This window comes from Stigmatopora nigra, chromosome 1, assembly GCF_051989575.1.
Source record: "Stigmatopora nigra isolate UIUO_SnigA chromosome 1, RoL_Snig_1.1, whole genome shotgun sequence".
NCBI classification, from domain to species: Eukaryota; Metazoa; Chordata; class Actinopteri; order Syngnathiformes; family Syngnathidae; genus Stigmatopora; species Stigmatopora nigra.
In genome coordinates, this window is record NC_135508.1 from 10,652,991 (window position 1) to 10,670,876 (window position 17,886).

A 17,886-nucleotide genomic window follows, 5' to 3' on the forward strand; every position below is an offset into this window, starting at 1 on the left:
ACTTGATCAGTTTTGGTTAGGTGCCATTTTATTAAAAAAAGGAAAAAGAAACCATGTGGTAAATGTGCATTCAATGACATTATTCCCAAACTGTACAAGACACAGTAATTCGCCGAGGTTCTCCAACTGGAAACCAAAGCCTAGAGAACGCCAAGAGGCCTCGCAATGGCGGCCTTCATCACTCAGCGGCTAGTGACGTCTGCCATTTCGGCATCACAACTGAGACTGAGGTCGGCAATGTGACACAAGCTGGGGTCGGAATGCGGAGGTGCTAATAGCTGTCTACTGTGGGCTTTCCTATCTCGAGACTGGACCATGGCCTGGCGTAGACACGTGATCCACTGTTGCTTACTGAAGGAGTCATTGGCCTGTAGGCTGTAGGAGTGGGCCTTGGAGCGCCCCCTGCTGCTCACGCGAAAACAGTTCTTCACTATGGGGGCAGAGTGGGTACATATAGGCCGCTAAATACTTACAACGTGCGAAAAAAAGTCATCAGTTTGCGTACATGTGTGGCCTTACCTTTGTCATTGCCCCCCGTGAAAGCTCCCCTGAACGAACCACCTCCAGCCCCCTCTCCATCTGGGATCACCTCCAGGTTTAGGGAGGCATTGGGAAGAGGTTGTCTGTAGACTTGGAAAACGTGACCGCCTTCTCGGTCTTCTCCCGGTCTGGTCAGCACCAGAGCCAGCTCAAACAGGAATACATGTAGCCGCTGACACAAAGAAAAACATAAGCACACAAAGTTTAAAAAGAAAATAATTGTGTTTGTTATTTTAAATGGAAAAGAAAAAATATTTAAAAACCTAATTTAGCATTTTAAAAAAAAGTTGTTTGGTTTGAAAGTGTAAATGTTTCCGTTCATTAAATAGTCTTACTTTAAAGCCCTGCTTTCAAAAGGTTATTGATTAATTAACACTTTAAACATTAATATGAAAGGCAATCATTATTTGACTGAGAAAAATGTGGTGGTGTTGAAGATGCACTTCCTGCACAATAAGTAGAGACTGAGAAATGTGTTCCAGAGTTTGTGTCATCTTTAAACTGTGATCATACTAATGATACCATAACCCACATTACTCATTAAAGTCATAACACTCTAGCCAAGTCGACCGACTGTCCTTCCAACACACACAAATGCACACATATCTCACAACTTAGACATTCTTGTGACTACAGTTTGCGCTGACTTAAAAAGATCTACGTTGAAGATAGGTTGGGAGTATACACTGAAACAAGTTTCTCTAGCACATTGGCGAAATGTTGGTTGGAAAAGAGTGAGCCAGTGACTCATAATAAGTAGGAATATTTTTACCAGGCCTTTATTGCTCTTGAGCTCCCCGTGGCAATAAAGGAAGCGTGACTGTTGGATTTCTGGAAGTCTCTGAAAGTCTTCAAGATAAATGAGCCCACGCCGGTAAAACTGACACTCAGCCTCGCCTGTCTTTTTGTTCACTTCGGCCACAATGCTCTGGATCACTTCCAACTAAAAAAATAAAAAATTAAAAAAAATCAAACACAAGCATGAATCTATACAGCAAAGATCACACATCTTCATTAACCCAAGAGCTATTTATTTTCAAATTTAAAAAATTCAAAACACATTTCGCTACAGACTTCTGAAATAACATTCATTCATCTTCCATACTGCACATCCATGTAAGGTTTGGAGCATTTTCTGGAGCCTGTCCCTGCTGACTTCAGGCGGAAGGCAAATTACACCCTAAATTGGTCGCCAGTCAGCCGTAGGGCACACAGAGAGACAGACATCCACTTACGCTCACATCCAACCCAGACATCCACACCAAAGTCAAGACGGAAGAACCACTGCAAGATCGAGTGGCTTTCTGGAGTAACAAACTTTCTCAAATGACCTTTTAGGTCAAAGCCTATTCCAGGTGACTTAGCCCGCTAAAATTGTTAAACCAAATATTACATTGGATTGAGTGTTTTATTTAGTAGAGATTCATATTTACTCACAGCATTAGGCAATGTGAACTCATCGGGGTGCTCAGCTGGTGTGCACTTCTGAATCTCTTTGAGTAAAAGAGGGTATTTCACCAAACGACTTCGCGGGAGATCTAAGAAGTTCCAAAGGTCCAATTTCCTGCTGAACGACGACTCCTGGCACAAGCGCAAGAACTGTTCCACTCGTTTCTCTTGTTTTTTGTGGTCCAGCAGGGCTTTGGCTTCTACCTGGTTACAGCAATATGCGACGTAGGCCTCCAGGCATGGAAACTGCTCAGTGCAAAGAGACAGGGAGAAAAATACTGGAGCTGAATGCATAAGATAAAGAAAAAGAAAAAAACCTAAAAAAAAAAGTGAAATACACCAACCCAATTCATAAGAGTGGGAGCCACTTCGCCCACCGTTTTTTTGGATCCCCTTAGACGTTCAAGACGACTCAGCAGATCTTTTACAGAAAAAAGTTGGTTGGTTGTTGTAAATTTCTGAATTCTCCCTTTAACAACGGTCTTGCATACCAACAGCACACAAACACAACCAACTATATGTACGTCTGCATGCATTTCATCAAGAGATGTTTATAATTGTGGTTAGCTACTTTATTTTAGCTACATAACTGCAAACAGACAGGAAGTTGCATGCATGCTGGCTTGTTTAAGTACTCCTCAGTCACAGCCTTTGCCATGTCAAAACAGTATACAAACTCCGTTTATGACAAGGGCTGCTCGGAATAGAGATTTGATTGTTTGTGTTAAGTATGATGTAAAAATATATATGTAAAAAAAGAGAAATAAATAAAAAAAAAAACATGTAATGTACGAGGGATCACCTTCATGGAGAGGAATAAGAGAATCCAGAGTGCCAAAAATGTGCCTGAGTTCACTCTCGGACATGATGTCCAGCTTCAGCATGGGCTCATAATACACCTAGTGGCAAATGCACAAGATAAGGTCAAATCATGTGTGAGTGTGCAATGGTGTACAGAGTCATGTAAGGTGATGCTCACTTTACACAAATACAGATGATTGCATTAGTATTAACGGTAGTTTTTTTGTATTTCTCTCAAGCTACACTTTTCCCCCAATCTATAAAAATTCTTCCTATTCACACGTTGAAAATAAAAGACACGTTTTAACCCCTACTTTTTATTTCAATTTTTAAGTTCAACTGGCCCTTAGCATGAGAGTGAATGTGAATGGTTGTTGCTATCCTTGTGCCCTGTGATTGGCTGCCCACTGATTTAGTGTATTGCCCGTAGTTAGCTGGTATACCCTTGAGAGGATAAGCGGTTCAGAAAATGAATGAATGAAAGTTACTTTATTTTAGGAGGGTGTCCAAGAATTGGAAATGCACTACATATTCAAACTTGCAATTATTGTGTACCTTCTTAACAAGACTGAGGTCCTCAATGAGTTGTCGCTCCCCCTCGGTCAGCTCATAGATCACCTGCAGAGTAGATGCGGAAACATCACAATTACACAAGCACTTGCATAACCTGATGCACAAATGGGCCGACATCAGCTCGTGAGGATGACCGTACAATAGAAGAAGTTGAGCCTGCTGTTCCAGCTCACATGCTTTCACAAATCCTTCCTTCACCGAGCCATCAATAACACGGCACATTTCCTTAGATTTATAACATTAATGAACTCTTTCCTCACCTCTTGTCGTCTGATCTCCTTGGCAGTGAGGTTGTGACTATCCACCGTGTCACTCCAACATTGACTGTTACGTCTCCGTGGAAAAGAGGTAGCCTTTGTGCGAGCCCGCATGGGCGGCGTGGGCAAGGGCCTCACCTCTGTCCGAAAACTAATGGAGCGCTGCAAGTGGCAAAATTCAATTGAGGTTATGTCTAACCAGACTTGTAATAATGAGCATGTGACTGCACAGTTACCGAAATGGACTGGCCGATACGTTTGAGAGCGGGGGTCTTCACTGGGGAGATAACCCCTGTTAGGCTGTTTGACTTGACTACTGGTTTGACACGTTTGTTGCAGGGCTCCTACCAGTATAAAATAAGTATGTATATAAATAATTTCAGCCGTCAAAACACCCATGAAGTTAATCAGGTCAGCTCAATGGCCCAAACAATTAATGTGGAAAAGTCACCTCTGAGTCATCCATGAGCTGGGGCAACATTTCATCCTCTACTTGCGGCTCCTCCTCCTCATTATCATCACCATCATCATCATCCTGGCAAAGAAGGTACATGCATACAGTAGATGGGTAAAGTCTGCACACCCCCACTTAAATGACAAGAATTATAATACAAAATCTGAGGCTTGTTACAAACTTCTTAGAACTCATTCACTGCACTCTTATTTAATGGCTACAGGCGTCCCATCCATTTCAACTAGGACAAATGGCAGTGATCATTACATGGCACCTGTTTTCATTACAATTTCAAATAGCCAACTCCTCATCCACAAGCAACCATAAGTAAACAATCAGCAGTAATACAATTAAATTTGAAAATCAGGATCCAAGGATTGAGGCTTGGAATACACCTACCCAATTCCAATGTGATCCAAATTCAAATATTGGGGAAATATGTTGGAAAATATTTTGAAATGATTGCTTTGCTTTTGTTACATCACAAACACTTTTACATTTTATTTTTTTTGCACCAAAAAACTAAACAAGGCAAACTCAGCAGAGTCATGAGAGCTCCAAAAAGTGGAACAAGAGCTGTTATGCAGAACAGCCCTCTCATTTCCTGTGTGACTTTCAAAGAGGAAGAATGTTGAAAGTGATCTTGTGTAGTAAAATTTAAGAGCAATGCTCACTTCTGGTGTAAATTGGGATATGAAATGTATTTAAAATTGCAATATTCCCATTCATGATTTAAAAAAAAAAAAAAAAAAGAAATCCAACTGAAATTGGCAGAGCGTTTCAGTACTCCTTCCCCAATCTATGCATGACTAATATATGCTTGTAACAAAGAAGTCAAAATTCAAGTTAAATAGGCAACTCACCTCTATGATTCTGATTACTGGGTCAGGGGTCAAATGTTGCTTTCGCTTCTTCTAAAACCAGACAATATTGTAAGTTTGTTTTTCTGGAATGTTAAATTGGGAGCACAATAGACTTACGGCATGGTCACAAATAGTGGAGGTGGACTGTGCTTCTCTTGCTCTTTGTGACCTAAAATGATATTTGAAGATTTATTGGGTCAAAACCAACTGAACATACATTAATATGCATTATCTCCCTTAAATGTAACTATCAACTGAAAAAGTTAGATGTGGTAATTTATCTAAAACTTTAAAAAAAGAGGTAAATAATACCATGATGTTCTTGTCTCATAGCTGTCTTCCACTTCCATCTTTGATGTCACGTACTCCTTTTCACAAATCCATGTGAGATGCCCAGCAGATAGGGTCAAATTTTTTTTTTATAGCTAAAATAACACCGCAGTTCCGGAGAAAACAGTGCAACTCCTTCACTTCGCTATCTTACATTCGACCACATCCTTTTTGGGCCGTACTTCACAATGTATCCGCTCTGCTCAGGGAGGGTAAGTAATTTACTTAAATCTGACAAATGCATGACTGAACTCAAGCTGCAACACTTCATGAAGAGGAAGTGAGAGCAGATTTTGTTGAACAAAAAAAAAAAAGTAGTGGCTGCAATTAAAGATGCAAGACTTCACAATTCTTACCCAGATAAACAATATAAATGCGGTTGGGTCAGGCACTGTGCTTAGGAAATGAACACACAATTAAATGGGAGTGAAAAAATATCACCTGTCGGTAATTTTGTGGCAGCTTTGTGCTTTGGCAGAAGAATGCAGCAATACTACATTAGGAGTACCCCGAAGTATGTATTTAGGAACCAAGATCAGCAGCAGGACATCAGGAAACATGAAATGTAGGACAGAAACCATTTAGGAAGGGGTGTATTGCAGGATTTTCGAGAACCCTGTGAGAAAGCCTAATGTTAATTTGCTTTAAAAATATGGAGTTACCTTTTAGCTTCCAACAGGTTAAAACACCTACAATCATTTAATTTTTTTTTTTTTTTTACAAAAAAAGTGATCAAGCTAAATGTGAAATGCAATTCAAGTTAAAATGTTGAAATACAAGTCAAAAAGTTAAATATTAAATCTCTCGAAAATGAGTTTTGGGGGGAAAAAAAAATCACGCACACGTTAGTATTTGATGATTTGACATTTATTCACTATCAAGCTAAGTGCTCCCATAAAGATACATTACCTTGTTTTAACACTGTAATGTCATTAAGTTTACACGGTAGAGAGACGTTTATCATCTACGTTGTGAGCCCTACTCAGCCCCTGAAAATTAAAATACAAAAAATGAACAGACATGAAATAGAGAAATCTGATTCCACGAGCAAAAGTGCTCCACAAAGTCCACCGAGTGCTGACTGATGTGAAATGCCTGAACTCCCCCTCTACTATCAATTCAACTTGACGAGAAGGTTAACTTTGTGATGGAACAAAGGAAGTGAAATTGGATCTGGCAGTCACAAAATTAAAAAAAAGTGGTAGTAGAATTACAGGTGGTGCGCTCAAATGAACAAAATACATAGATTACTTTAAATTTTATTTTATTTTGGGGTAGAAGGGAGTGGGGTTCTTTGAGACATAAGTAAAGGGGAGACAGTCGCAACATGTAAAGGACTGCTGAGTATCAACTTAACTCAGACTTTGACTGAGCCTTGAGACATCAGGACGTCCAGAATAGTTGCAGGCTTCCTGCCTCCTGCAATAGCCCCATCTCAAAGTACTGAGGACAAGTGGATACATTACACGCAGCTACCAGCGAGTCAGCTCAATGGGGCTATGTACACCGAGGCGCAGGTTCACACAAACCACAGGCCATGAAAACAAAACAAAAAAATTGATTCATCCTATAGAGGACCTGAACCACCCAATTCGCCAAAATGACTTCGACCCATAATAACAAAACACCATCTCCCCTCGTTTAAACCCCTTTCTCCCATAGGTGGGTTTCAAATTGGAGGTCAGCGAATAGTGTATCTGACGTACGGCACTTCCACGTCTTCGCCCGTCAAGTCGTTGCAGCACAACTCAAATACCAGAGCTTTGACGTGCTTACCCAACCTCTTCCTGGTTACGGTGGTCACAATCTCAGTCATCCTATAGAACACATAAGAGAAGATCAGGGAGACTGTCACCATACAATCACTCAAGTCATTGGCCGCCGTAGACGTCATAGCCATTTCCACATAAAAAAAGGAATTGAGAAGTTCTACTTACGGTAGATCAAGCCTCTCTGCGAGTTTGGCGGCCTGCATAAAGAATGAGTAGAGCATGGACACTCCCTGAGAAAGCATGGTGATCTCCAACTTATGATTATTCTAGAGAAAAAAAATCATTTTAGTTTGATGCAATCGACCCAGTAGAAACTGACACCCGACCCTAGATCAAACCTTACTTTAAAATAATCCAAAAATTGCCCCAGTGTCATCTCCTTTCCATTGGACTGCATGCCACTGACATCAAAACGGTCCCATAATGTCCATTCGATTTCATAGTACTGTTCAGAAAAAAGGCAACATGAGACAATTGGTCACCTCATTCGGCCACACAGCCAACACTTAGCAGGTAAATTGTCTCCTCAGCACACACCGAGACTCTCAGCGTGAGAAGTTCAGTAGAACTCACTTGCATCCAGACAAGAATTATACTTGCCTGATGCATCGGTATTAGCATGGCTGAATCATCATGGGAGCCAATTAACAGTGGACATATTTTTAATGTGCGCTACAAAAGTTAAGTGTAAATTTGTGCAGAACTCCTACCTTATGTCGGGGAGCAGCGATGGGGTCAGAAAAGGCAAAGAACGGCAGGGAGAGATTCATGAAACCGTTCTTATAGGACTCCAGCTTTTTGTGTCCTTGCACGATCTTGAGGAGCTCGAGGCACACCAGACCCACCACGGCAGATGTGGTGGTGGCAATTGCGGGAATAATCTTGCCAGCTATAAGTTTGCTCTGGATGGTAAGTGGAAGAGTAGAATCAGATACAACCCAGTCTAAAATTAGAAAGCAGTGGTACAAATGTTTCCGCAATAAGGCCACCCACATTATGTCTGTCAGTCGGTGGGATGTCATAATTTTCTGCTCTCAGGTTGGATGCCGCTACTATAAAGTCCATGTGGAAGTTGGTATCATCATCCTATTAATTAGAGCAAAGATCAGCCGGTCCAACGGCCAACAGAAAACACCCCAGAATGGTTGTAAAACCAATGACAAGAGAAAGGTTACCTTTTCAAAGTCAATAGCACAAAGTTTGAACTGAGAAGACTCTGGTGCAGGCAGCAGAATTTTCAGCTCCTCTAGTCTTGAGTCATCTATATAAAAAAAAAAAGACATTAAAAACAACTTTCCAACAGTCGCAAGATTTCTGATCACGATTACTGACCGACAGATGAATTGCTATTTGGTAGCTCTTGATCAGAAACGTGGATTTTCACCCCTGAACGCGGTGTAAACACGGGCACTTTTACTTCTTGTGACATCTTAACAATTGCTGCACGATCTCTGCAGCTTTCTATTCCATACGTCTGGGCAAATAAGTTGGCTGTAGCCATTACATAGTCTATGTGCAGGTCCTGCAAAACAAACCAATGTCCTTAATTTTGGACTGAATGTGCTGGTTGAAAAGAAAGAATGTCTTCAAGATGGCCGATTCAACAAACAGTCTCACGTTGGTAGTGCTGAATTCGAGGGCGTGAGGACACCTCTTTGGACCAGACCAGAAGGGGGCGCCTGAGCTTGTTAGCTGAAAGCAAATAAATTGATGTTAAATAGTGTAACAGATTACAACTTGCTCTCCTATTTTTGACTAATTGGATCATTGCCATCATTTGTAAATATGGAGACCTGATCTGGAGGGAAGTTGTGCAATAGCTGGCGGATGTTGTTACTATATTGGCACTGCCAGTGGTTGCGTGCCCAGGTTACGCAGTCGGCAAAACTATGGGGGCAGTCTGTCACCAGGCTCTTGTAAACTCCCTCCAGCAAATCGGCAGGTTGATCACCTGGAAGTTTTAGGGTGCGCTCCATGAATTTAGGATCTCTGAAAAACAGAATAAGTGTGTTTACCAATACACAGTTAGTTGCAATGCATATTAAAAACATGCAGTACCCCCTTCTTCCCATTTCATTCTGTCAGTTGTTTTTTTTAATCTAACATCTCGCATTCTTATTTCTAATCGGCATTTCAAATCAGTCGTTTTATTTCATTTTCATCAGTAAAATCCGACCTGTACGAATTGTTTTGCACTCTTCAAGAGCCTGGCTATGTGAAAGAGTGAGGTTCCAACAACTACATGAACACAGTCCACAAAGGGCCGCACTGGATGCAGGTTTTTGTTCAAACTGACCCAGCATAGACAGTTTAACCAATGGTTTCTTATGAAACCAGCAGCATGGGGCAGCAATTTAAGGACTGGCTTGGACACACGTGCTCTTATCGAAGGTGGGAAAATGAAACAACTCACAGCACAAACTGTCTAAGCACAAAGACGCTGACTTACGAGAGATACTGCATGGAGTTGGTTTGTGGCTGCTTGAAAAGGCCCTCAAACTCATCACGAGCCCACTAAAAGGAACAAGAGGAGACCACATGAATTAACAAACCATTATCCCTCATGAGCTACTATTAAGCATGTTTACTCACTTGCAGTGTATGCTCAATAGCATTTGGAAAGTTTTTAAGGGTACAAATGGGGATGGACTTCTCAGGTGGATCCTGGCTAGAGCTGTAAGACTCTGTGAGGAAAGGGATCACGACCTGGACATTTCCTTTCGTCCCCAGGGTGCCAGACTCTAGTAAGGGTTTACGATAGTACACACACCTCCTATCCATGTACAAACCTGCGCAGAATAGAGAAATGCATGTGAAATACTGGAAGGTAAGGACGCAAAAAAAAAAATTGTCACCTACGTGCATCAACATTGTCCAGTGCATTGGCTACTCCATCAAGGCTTTCAAAGAAGTTGTCGTCATAGACCCTCTCTGTATCAGGACCCACCCTGTTCTGGTGACCAGTGATCTTGATGGAAGGGTTCATCTGTTTGACTGCAGCTGCAGCTGTGTCACTTTTCATTTTCTATTTGCCAGACAGAATAATTTCATAATCATTTTGATCTCATGCAAAACCAAACCGAAACAGAAATATATAAATAGCTGAACTGAGAAGACAAGGCACAGCAGACATGTATAAAGGATGCACACTCAAAAAAGGAAAGATCTGTCATAGAAGGAGAAGCTGCTTACCGTAACATCTGATTGTCTGAAGAGGAACTGTCTGTTCAGGTTCGACTTCTCTATAGTGTCCATATCTGTGACAACGACCTCACCCTCACCACCAGCCAGTCCAATCATGGCAAAGTTTTTCAAGAGCTCACAGCCAATGGCACCAGCTCCAACCTGAAAAAGTTAGCTATATTAAGTGCAAGGTACAGGGGCTATTGAACTAAAATTATAAAGCCCAGTTCGAGAAAATGTTCCGGAAATCACAATGTCTACCTATTTATTTTGATACATGTATAACTAGCCTAGCGGTATCTCATTGTAAACATCAGGTCCGACAAATCTATTTCAAAAATCTTTTCACCTTTTTCCAAGCGACAAACTTTTGAAAATTTCAGAGCCTGACCTTCTTCCTCACTTATATAACCCCCCCCCCTTTTTTTGCCCTGTTATAGAAACAGAAAGCCATTAATGGCAATGGGCTGAATCTTGACGGATGGCACACTCACCAGGAAGTAGCGTTGCTTGGCAAGCAAATCCTGCAGCTTGGTGCCAAATACTGCAATCTGTCCATCATATCGACTGTTCCTCTAGGAGAAAAAGCATTTCTTAGTATTACATTATATTTCGAATACAAATTTGCTTGGGTTTTAATAAAACATACAGGGGCACACTCTTCCTCTGTGAGTATGACATTTTCCTCTTCTGCCAGGCACTCCAATGCATCAAAGTACAACCACTGCATAATAGGCATAAATTTTCCTGTGCATGCCTAAAAGAACAAGCACAAAATGTAAATGTGGACCATAAAAAAAAACATTTCATTGCAAGTTCAAAAATGACAACAGTTCCTAGCTAACCTTCATAACTTCCTGTGCCGCCAGACCGCCAATAAAGGCATTGACAGGAGCCAGGTCGCCAGCAGAGACATAGCATAGTTTTTTGATGAGTGCCTCATCTAGTTGTTCTACTTTAGCCGATCCGGACTGAGCAGAGTTTAGCTCCTTGGCCAGTGACAACATATCTTCACCGTCAGCCTGAAATGCAAAGTCATTAAAATCACTTAAAGCAACCAAGCTTTAGGAAGAAAAGAAAAACAACTAACAAGTAAATTACCTTGTTCCAAGGTGAAGGAAGGCGGCTGTGTTTTTTTTGGAAGGCATGGATCGCTTGAAAGCCAATATGTAGTTGTCCCGGACGCTCAAACTTGCCAAAGTCCGTCATTACGAACTCCGGTTCAGCCATCGAAGAGGAAATTGACTTCTACACCCACAGAGAAATTCAGAACAGCCCATTTTACTCATTGATCATTTTACCTATTTAATCATTTATGATCAAATCAACTTACAAAAGTGAATTTCTTGGGCATCTTGACCTGCGAAACAATTCCTCCTCTAACATAATCTGTAAATTCTGCTGTGTCACCAATGCTGAATGTGTAGGGACCTGCAGACACACACCATGCCAGTGATGTTTGTCAGAACGCAACAGGGATATAACTAATGCAGATAAGCCGTACCCAGAACTTTGATTTCAACTGCTTGGCAGCCGTTAAGTTCGCTCATTCCCTGAACCTCTGAGAAAGTCACAAAGTCCCCACTTTCAAATCCGTGCCGTGCCTCATCCAGGCAAGTCGCAACACCTGGATTGTCCTAAAGCAAACAATTTGCTGTGATATCATACCTAAAAAGCATAAGCATTTGGCCAACAAAGCAGATTTGATAGACAAACCTTTGTGATCATAGAAATCATGGCGCTTAGTGGCTGCTCTCCATTCGTATCATAAACAACCATATCTTCTCCAAAGTCGCAAAACAGCTGGCTGCAAAAGGAGAAATGTGTCAGACAGCACTAAAAACCTCAAAGATGACGGAAATCAGGCGCTCATACCCAAAAAGTCCTCGGGTGTCTGCAATGATGATCTTGATGCCTTTACTGTGGCAGAATTCGCCAACTTTCTGCTGCTCATCGAGAGTCGAGTTGGTCAACACCACGACCTGAGTTACGGATTGATAAGCATTACCACTCATTCCTTAGCTCTCTTGGGTTCTGAACAAGGCTTATACCTGGAACTTTGTCAAAAAGTCGTCAGTGAGTGCACCTGTATGTGCCGCCACAGGGACATAGCTGTTGAGTTCAGCCAGGCGAGACTGGCTCACTTCCGCTCTGTTCTTCCCCAAATCCGCCTCTCGGATATAAAACTACGGGTGCAAAAATAAACAAATGTAAAAATGCCACCAACACATGCCCTCTATCAGCTCTTCCAAATATGTGGAGAATACTAGCTGTAACAATTAAAAGAAAAATCTAAATTTGTTTTAAGTGAGATGCTTATGATTCAACAGAAAACCTTTTAATGATGTCCCAAAACTGGTGTGAAACCTGCTTCGATTATGATTCAAGCAGAGGCCACACACTGAAAAATCAGGGTCAGGTGAATCAGGTTTTTTTCACAGCTTTCTTTTAAATAGCAGTATGTATTGTCATGAATTGAACAAAACCGTCTCCCAATGAGGGTGGCCGGTAATGGTAAAGTTGGTTGCAAGCTCGCAATTTATTTACATCTCACCATGGCTCATTGCCCAGTTACCAGCTAATGTGAATATTTGGTTTTAGCTTGACTCACCACATTACGATAGTTTGACACGACGAGACAGGGTCATGACTCAAGTGTTTTGCAATTTCGATACGCGTATCATTACTGGCTTATTGTATATGTATACGAATTCTCATATTGAGGTTAGGTTCACATAGCAGTTCAACAGGTAACTCATAGAAGATAAAAGTGCCAAATTTAAAAAGAAAGCAACTGACCAAGACAACTCGGCATGCATGCATGTCTACACTCACTTGGGAAGACAGGTCTCTCCATTCTGCGACACCTTGGTCGTGCACAGTGACACTTCGAACTCCACCCAAAATCACATTCTTGGCAATCTCCACTCCAAGACCTCTCATACCAGAGATGAGGACATTGGAGTTTTGCATGCGCTTCATTGCAGCATGGCCCAACACATACCTAGAGAGGGAATATGGGGGTCACTATTACTTTCAAGTGCCTTTGGTGTCCTTTAGAATGACTTGTATTTTGGTTAATACGCCCCCCATGACCCTAGAGAATAAAGGGCTTCAGAGAATGGGATGGAAACTACTTCTTTTTCTCAAAATACATGTAAAAAGATAAATCTTTGTTTTTACACTCATCAGGGCCCAAGTAGCCCAAGTACTAAAGAGAAAATAAAAATGCAGGCCTTGAAAGAGTTTGGGTCTTCGGTTAAAATTATGTTTTATTATTGTCACTATAGGGCCTGTACAGCACTTGTCCGTGAAAGTATCATAAAAGTTTGCCATTCTGGCATAGACGGAATGTCTGCCCGAGTTACTGCTCGTCAGCAAAACCTGCATCCACAGATAAGTGGAATTTTTCTTGAATGGCCTACAAAATTATTATAATTAAAAGAATAATGCATTCAGGTTTTTCTTATTTTTAAGTGCCTAACCTTGACCACTGCCAGATACAATAAAAACAAAATGTAATGGAATATTTCAACTTTCTTTTAAATATGTGGTGGTATTGACCGAGGTATAACCACATAACCTAAACTGACAAAGACAAAAAGAAATCAGGGAATGCTTACAGTTGTCGGGAGTACAGGCCTTCATCAATCTCAGCATCATTCCCATTCTTTGCCATGCCCTGCAAGAAAAAGCCCAAGAGATTGTGAGAAAAAAAATTGACATTAATTTTTAATAGTGAAAATCTAGGTCTCTAGGATTGGGAATGTTTGGCATGAGGTGGATTTCCACATGGATCCAGATACCAGAAAAAAAGGTTTATAATTCGATTAAGAAATAATCTTAAAGCCACAATGGTTCAGAATTCCATTCTTTAAATACTTTAAAAAAAAAGTCAGAAGATCAAAAAGGTAACAACAGAATCTCAAGTAAAGAATGGCACCAATATAAAAAAGGGCAATTCCATTAAAGGGATCAGTAAAATGTAGTTATATTTCACTGGTAAGAAATGTGAAACATAAAATATAACCAGCTGCTTTGCCAGACTGGTGAAATTAGTAACTAGTGTAATGGTTGAATGTGGCCTATTTATTTTTTTTTTTAAACACACAGTAAAAAATTAAACATTTTAAAGTGATTATGACAGATTTTAAATGTGCTGCTGAAGTATTTTCAAAATGTCAAGGAAAATCTTGCTTGAATATTATTGCCGCACTGTGTGCAGTGTTTTGGTAGTGAGTCAAGCATGCCGCCGCAATGTTTTGGAAAGCATGCTGATTTTAAATAGAAGCCCAATAACTCACTTAACCTGACTCAGAGCATAATGAGGCTTTTTTTTCTTTTTAGATGCTCAGCGACTACAGTCATTCCGGAAAGTGCTTACGTTGGCAGGTGTGTGGGACAGATCAGTTCTGACGGAGTTTGAGGAGGAGCAATGGGATCCCGTCTTCGTCTCTGTTCCTGACAAGCGACGTTTCTTGGACAGCGGCGAGCTGGACATCTGCCAAAATTAGAATTAAAATCAATTTTAATGGAGGAAAAAGTAGCCTCCTGTAAATGGCACACAAGTCACGGGCAAACATTAAAAAAAAAAAATTTCAATGGAGAAAGATTAGCACAAATTCACAGATGATGCGATTCCTTAATTTTGACGGACACCTAAATGCTTCATTTGGGCGAGAAAGGATTTCTCATCCCGAGAGCAGCTGGGCTGGCTTTCAGCCAACAACAAATCTGCCAGACGACACATTGAACCTAGGACGAGCTATGAATAGCAGCATTATGTGCTGCTTTCATACTCCGAGACAGGTCTTCCTTGTTTACGGTGCGCTATTGTGTAGTGTGTGAGACCTGGATTTGGAAGAGGAACTGCGACACCGTTTTAATAAAAAGCGCTGAATCATTGAAACTTCGCTGCGCCTAACATTTGACAATCATGAGCAGGTGTGGCTGTGAAGTGTAAACATCGACAAACGGAAAGGACCAGTTTATTGGGGCTCATTATGTACGTAAAGGCATTTTCCTGACCGATCGCCTGAGAGAAAGAGAGATAGAGAGAAACTTGTGTCCGCAGTATGTCGTTATCATCGCCACCACACAACGAGGGCGAAGGCAGTTTTTTTTACCGTGTTCAGCAGTTTTTGGAACCCTCTTACGATCCAGAAAAGTAGCAGCCAGTTGGCATACAGTAAAAAATGAAAAGTTCGGCTTAGCATTACAGTGGATGTTCACTGAAAACGAAAGTGCCCCGTACGACTTGCACGCTCCCTGACGCTGACTCGTTTGCGCAACACGATAAAAGCCGTGAAGAAGCCTATTCAAAAGCTGTCATACAACGCCCCAGAAAGCGCGTCAGGATTCGTGCAGGCCGGCTGCGCCTAGCTAATCGCTTAAGTCGCTCCCTTTTGCCAAGTGGACGGAGTGGCAGGCGACATGAATAAGTTAAGAGGCAGGGCAACGCCATTGGAAAGACAGCCTCGGCCTCTAGGCCTCGGTCGGCTCCCTACACGAACAGCTCGCTACCAGAGTTAGCTTCCAGCCGGCCTCCGGACGACAGCGAACGCGGAACGGTCGGCGATCTTTCGCCCAAAATCTTAGCTGAGCACAATGTGCTCGAATGGTGCGCTAACTCGACTCTTAACCGCTTCGCTCGCGACCCATTGATTTCTCCTTTCTTACCAATAATCCTTCCGGGGGGCTTTTCCGACGCGAACCCGCTCCGTTCCGGTGTCAGCGATCGGAAATATGTCGACAGGGGAGGGGGAAGACGGCTTGGAGGAAAAAAAACAAGAAACCAAAAAAGATTGGCCTGCTCGATCTAGAATGTCGAGTCACTACGTGTTTGCAATCCAATAGCTCTTGAGCGCAATAGCGACTGGGCTGGCTTTACGACTGCAGACGGGAACAAAACCAAAATGGCAGATGGAGAGAAAGGGGCGGTGGAGGCGTGACGCAGAAAGCCAAATATTCCACAGGAAAGGCGACTCCTGATGCAGGCTGTCACGCCATTGGCTGCGCGACTCGCTCGTCCCGCCCCTTCGGACACGGCCGCGTGGAAAGTGCTGTGTACTTATGCTCGACTGTACAATATAATAAATCGTAGCACCGATTGGTCACGCCACACGTCGCAACTTTTCCAGAATATCTAAATTCTTCAACAAAGTGCCATGGACAGCCATAGACGTCCACCCACTTGAACTAGAGTGGGCTTGCACGTCCGCGCTGCCAACCCTCCCCATTCGATTGGATAGGTCGTCTTCCAGTGACAAATAATTGGAATTCTCAGCACGAGGATGAAAAGAGAATAGGACGTTTATTATTGCCAATGGCACTGAAGGTGCAAGAAACCAAAACACTCTTTAGCTGCTCGTGGATTTAAAAAAAAATCATTGCACAAAAACTTGAAAGTTCCGGCAAACAATGGATTTCAGCCAAATAAAAGGCGTTCTGAGAATCAGCCTAATTAAGGTTAAGGGTGAGCGTTCCTAGCTGAAGAAGAGCATGGGGGAGGGGGTTCCTGCTTGCCGGCTGAATGACAAAGGCTCACGAGCGTGTGGGCCGCACATTCTCGGGTGCACATGTCTACAAGGGTCCCGGTCGACTCTTTTTTTGTTGCCACGATAAACCCACCATTGCAGGGATCAGTAGGAAATGGCATAAAGGGCACGGGAAGCCCAACTTGGCAAGCTCGAGATGATGCTCGGCGCTATGTCGCGACTCGAGTTACACCTCGACGTGCTAATTAATCGCTGACCCAGCTATCGGGGGCATTTCGAATAGAACTAGACCCCTCTCCATGTAAATGACAATGAGAACGAGCATAACTTGAGCCAAATACAATATGAACAGCAAATCGTTTCCCAGGCACCACAGGGAAACCTCCACAGGAATAAATAACTACAGGGAATGCTCGCCTGTCCATCCGACAGACAGTTTAGCCACGGCGAATATGTCGTAGCGAGGAACCGAACTGGTGTTGTGTTTCAGCAACAACGCAGAAAAGACGACTGCGTAGTTGTTAGCGTGCCTGCACCTAGCTTTTGAAGCTATTTAGCCACCCAATGACTTTTGCCAGTTTAGTGAGCTAACGCTAGCCGCTTAGCTCAGGCTAGCATTCACGAGACGAGAAGCTTACACAACTGTGCACAACTTACCACATCCGATATTACTCTGCCTGGCCCGAAGTATTAAAAATGAGCTGGTACCAAAGGAATCGTCCGGACGAACTGCGTGACAAGATGACGACGCTGTTAATGGTAAGTAGGAAAGTGTCCCAGTGGCGGGCTCTTCGTGCGCGAGTTTTTCCGCTGGACGGTTCGACTGCCCGGTGGTTTGCTGAAGCGAGCCCCCCTCACTAGTATTTCAGAAAGCAAAAGCAAAGCAGCAACATGTGCACGTTACGGGCGCAACCATCTTTTACATTCGGAGGCCAATAGATGCTTTGAGCAAGACTTATTTTGAGATAGAAATTCAATCAATCTGATACTTTCACTAATAAAAATACTTGTTGTTGATATGTATATCTAGCGATGGTATTCGAATTTTATCTACAGTCAAGTATTTTCCACACTGCCCTCAAAATGTTGGTCTATTCCCAACTGCCCGCAAGGCGAGATGGGATATGTAGGCTCGACGAGATTCTGTGTGATGTCATTTGTTATAAT

General features: G+C 42.3%; 3 protein-coding genes and 1 non-coding gene across 7 annotated transcripts in view; 1 reads left to right on the forward strand and 3 right to left on the reverse strand.

The window, feature by feature from the left end:
* Positions 1 to 84: 84 nt before the first annotated feature.
* On the reverse strand, positions 85 to 5,479 carry arhgef3l (Rho guanine nucleotide exchange factor (GEF) 3, like). 2 transcript variants are annotated; one of them, XM_077719578.1, is made up of 13 exons: positions 5,250 to 5,479; positions 5,055 to 5,106; positions 4,938 to 4,985; positions 4,072 to 4,155; positions 3,857 to 3,964; positions 3,624 to 3,782; positions 3,346 to 3,408; positions 2,792 to 2,888; positions 2,334 to 2,410; positions 1,978 to 2,235; positions 1,313 to 1,483; positions 520 to 712; positions 85 to 430 (listed from the first exon to the last, which is right to left on the reverse strand). In XM_077719578.1, exons 1-13 carry the CDS (start codon positions 5,285 to 5,287, stop codon positions 183 to 185), a joined length of 1,596 nt encoding a protein of 531 aa, XP_077575704.1. In that variant the 5' UTR covers positions 5,288 to 5,479; the 3' UTR covers positions 85 to 182. The 2 variants fall into 2 exon arrangements, with proteins under 2 accessions (XP_077575704.1, XP_077575697.1); XM_077719571.1 differs by having other exon boundaries at positions 4,938 to 4,988.
* Positions 5,480 to 6,112: 633 nt separating this feature from the next.
* uba1 (ubiquitin-like modifier activating enzyme 1) lies at positions 6,113 to 17,734 on the reverse strand. 3 transcript variants are annotated; one of them, XM_077728892.1, is made up of 26 exons: positions 17,377 to 17,734; positions 14,607 to 14,723; positions 13,846 to 13,904; positions 13,058 to 13,226; positions 12,274 to 12,408; positions 12,098 to 12,204; positions 11,939 to 12,029; positions 11,727 to 11,859; positions 11,556 to 11,653; positions 11,324 to 11,470; positions 11,068 to 11,244; positions 10,872 to 10,979; positions 10,717 to 10,797; positions 10,232 to 10,384; positions 9,899 to 10,064; positions 9,632 to 9,828; positions 9,489 to 9,553; positions 8,833 to 9,028; positions 8,657 to 8,731; positions 8,372 to 8,561; positions 8,215 to 8,300; positions 8,033 to 8,125; positions 7,750 to 7,941; positions 7,383 to 7,484; positions 7,205 to 7,305; positions 6,113 to 7,084 (listed from the first exon to the last, which is right to left on the reverse strand). In XM_077728892.1, exons 2-26 carry the CDS (start codon positions 14,721 to 14,723, stop codon positions 6,949 to 6,951), a joined length of 3,174 nt encoding a protein of 1,057 aa, XP_077585018.1. In that variant the 5' UTR covers positions 17,377 to 17,734; the 3' UTR covers positions 6,113 to 6,948. The 3 variants fall into 3 exon arrangements, with proteins under 3 accessions (XP_077585018.1, XP_077585017.1, XP_077585016.1); XM_077728891.1 differs by lacking the exon at positions 17,377 to 17,734 and adding an exon at positions 15,902 to 16,151; XM_077728890.1 differs by lacking the exon at positions 17,377 to 17,734 and adding an exon at positions 15,349 to 15,501.
* On the reverse strand, positions 7,561 to 7,679 carry LOC144207630 (small nucleolar RNA U6-53/MBII-28). Its single transcript, XR_013328738.1, has one exon. It is a non-coding gene; the product is annotated as a small nucleolar RNA U6-53/MBII-28 (small nucleolar RNA).
* LOC144204939 (mitochondrial glutamate carrier 1-like) overlaps positions 16,374 to 17,886 on the forward strand; it is a 38,497-nt gene continuing 36,984 nt past the window's right edge. Inside the window, exon 1 of the mRNA XM_077728906.1 lies at positions 16,374 to 17,478. The gene's annotated coding sequence lies outside the window, so the exon portion shown is untranslated. The remainder of the gene's footprint in view (positions 17,479 to 17,886) is intronic.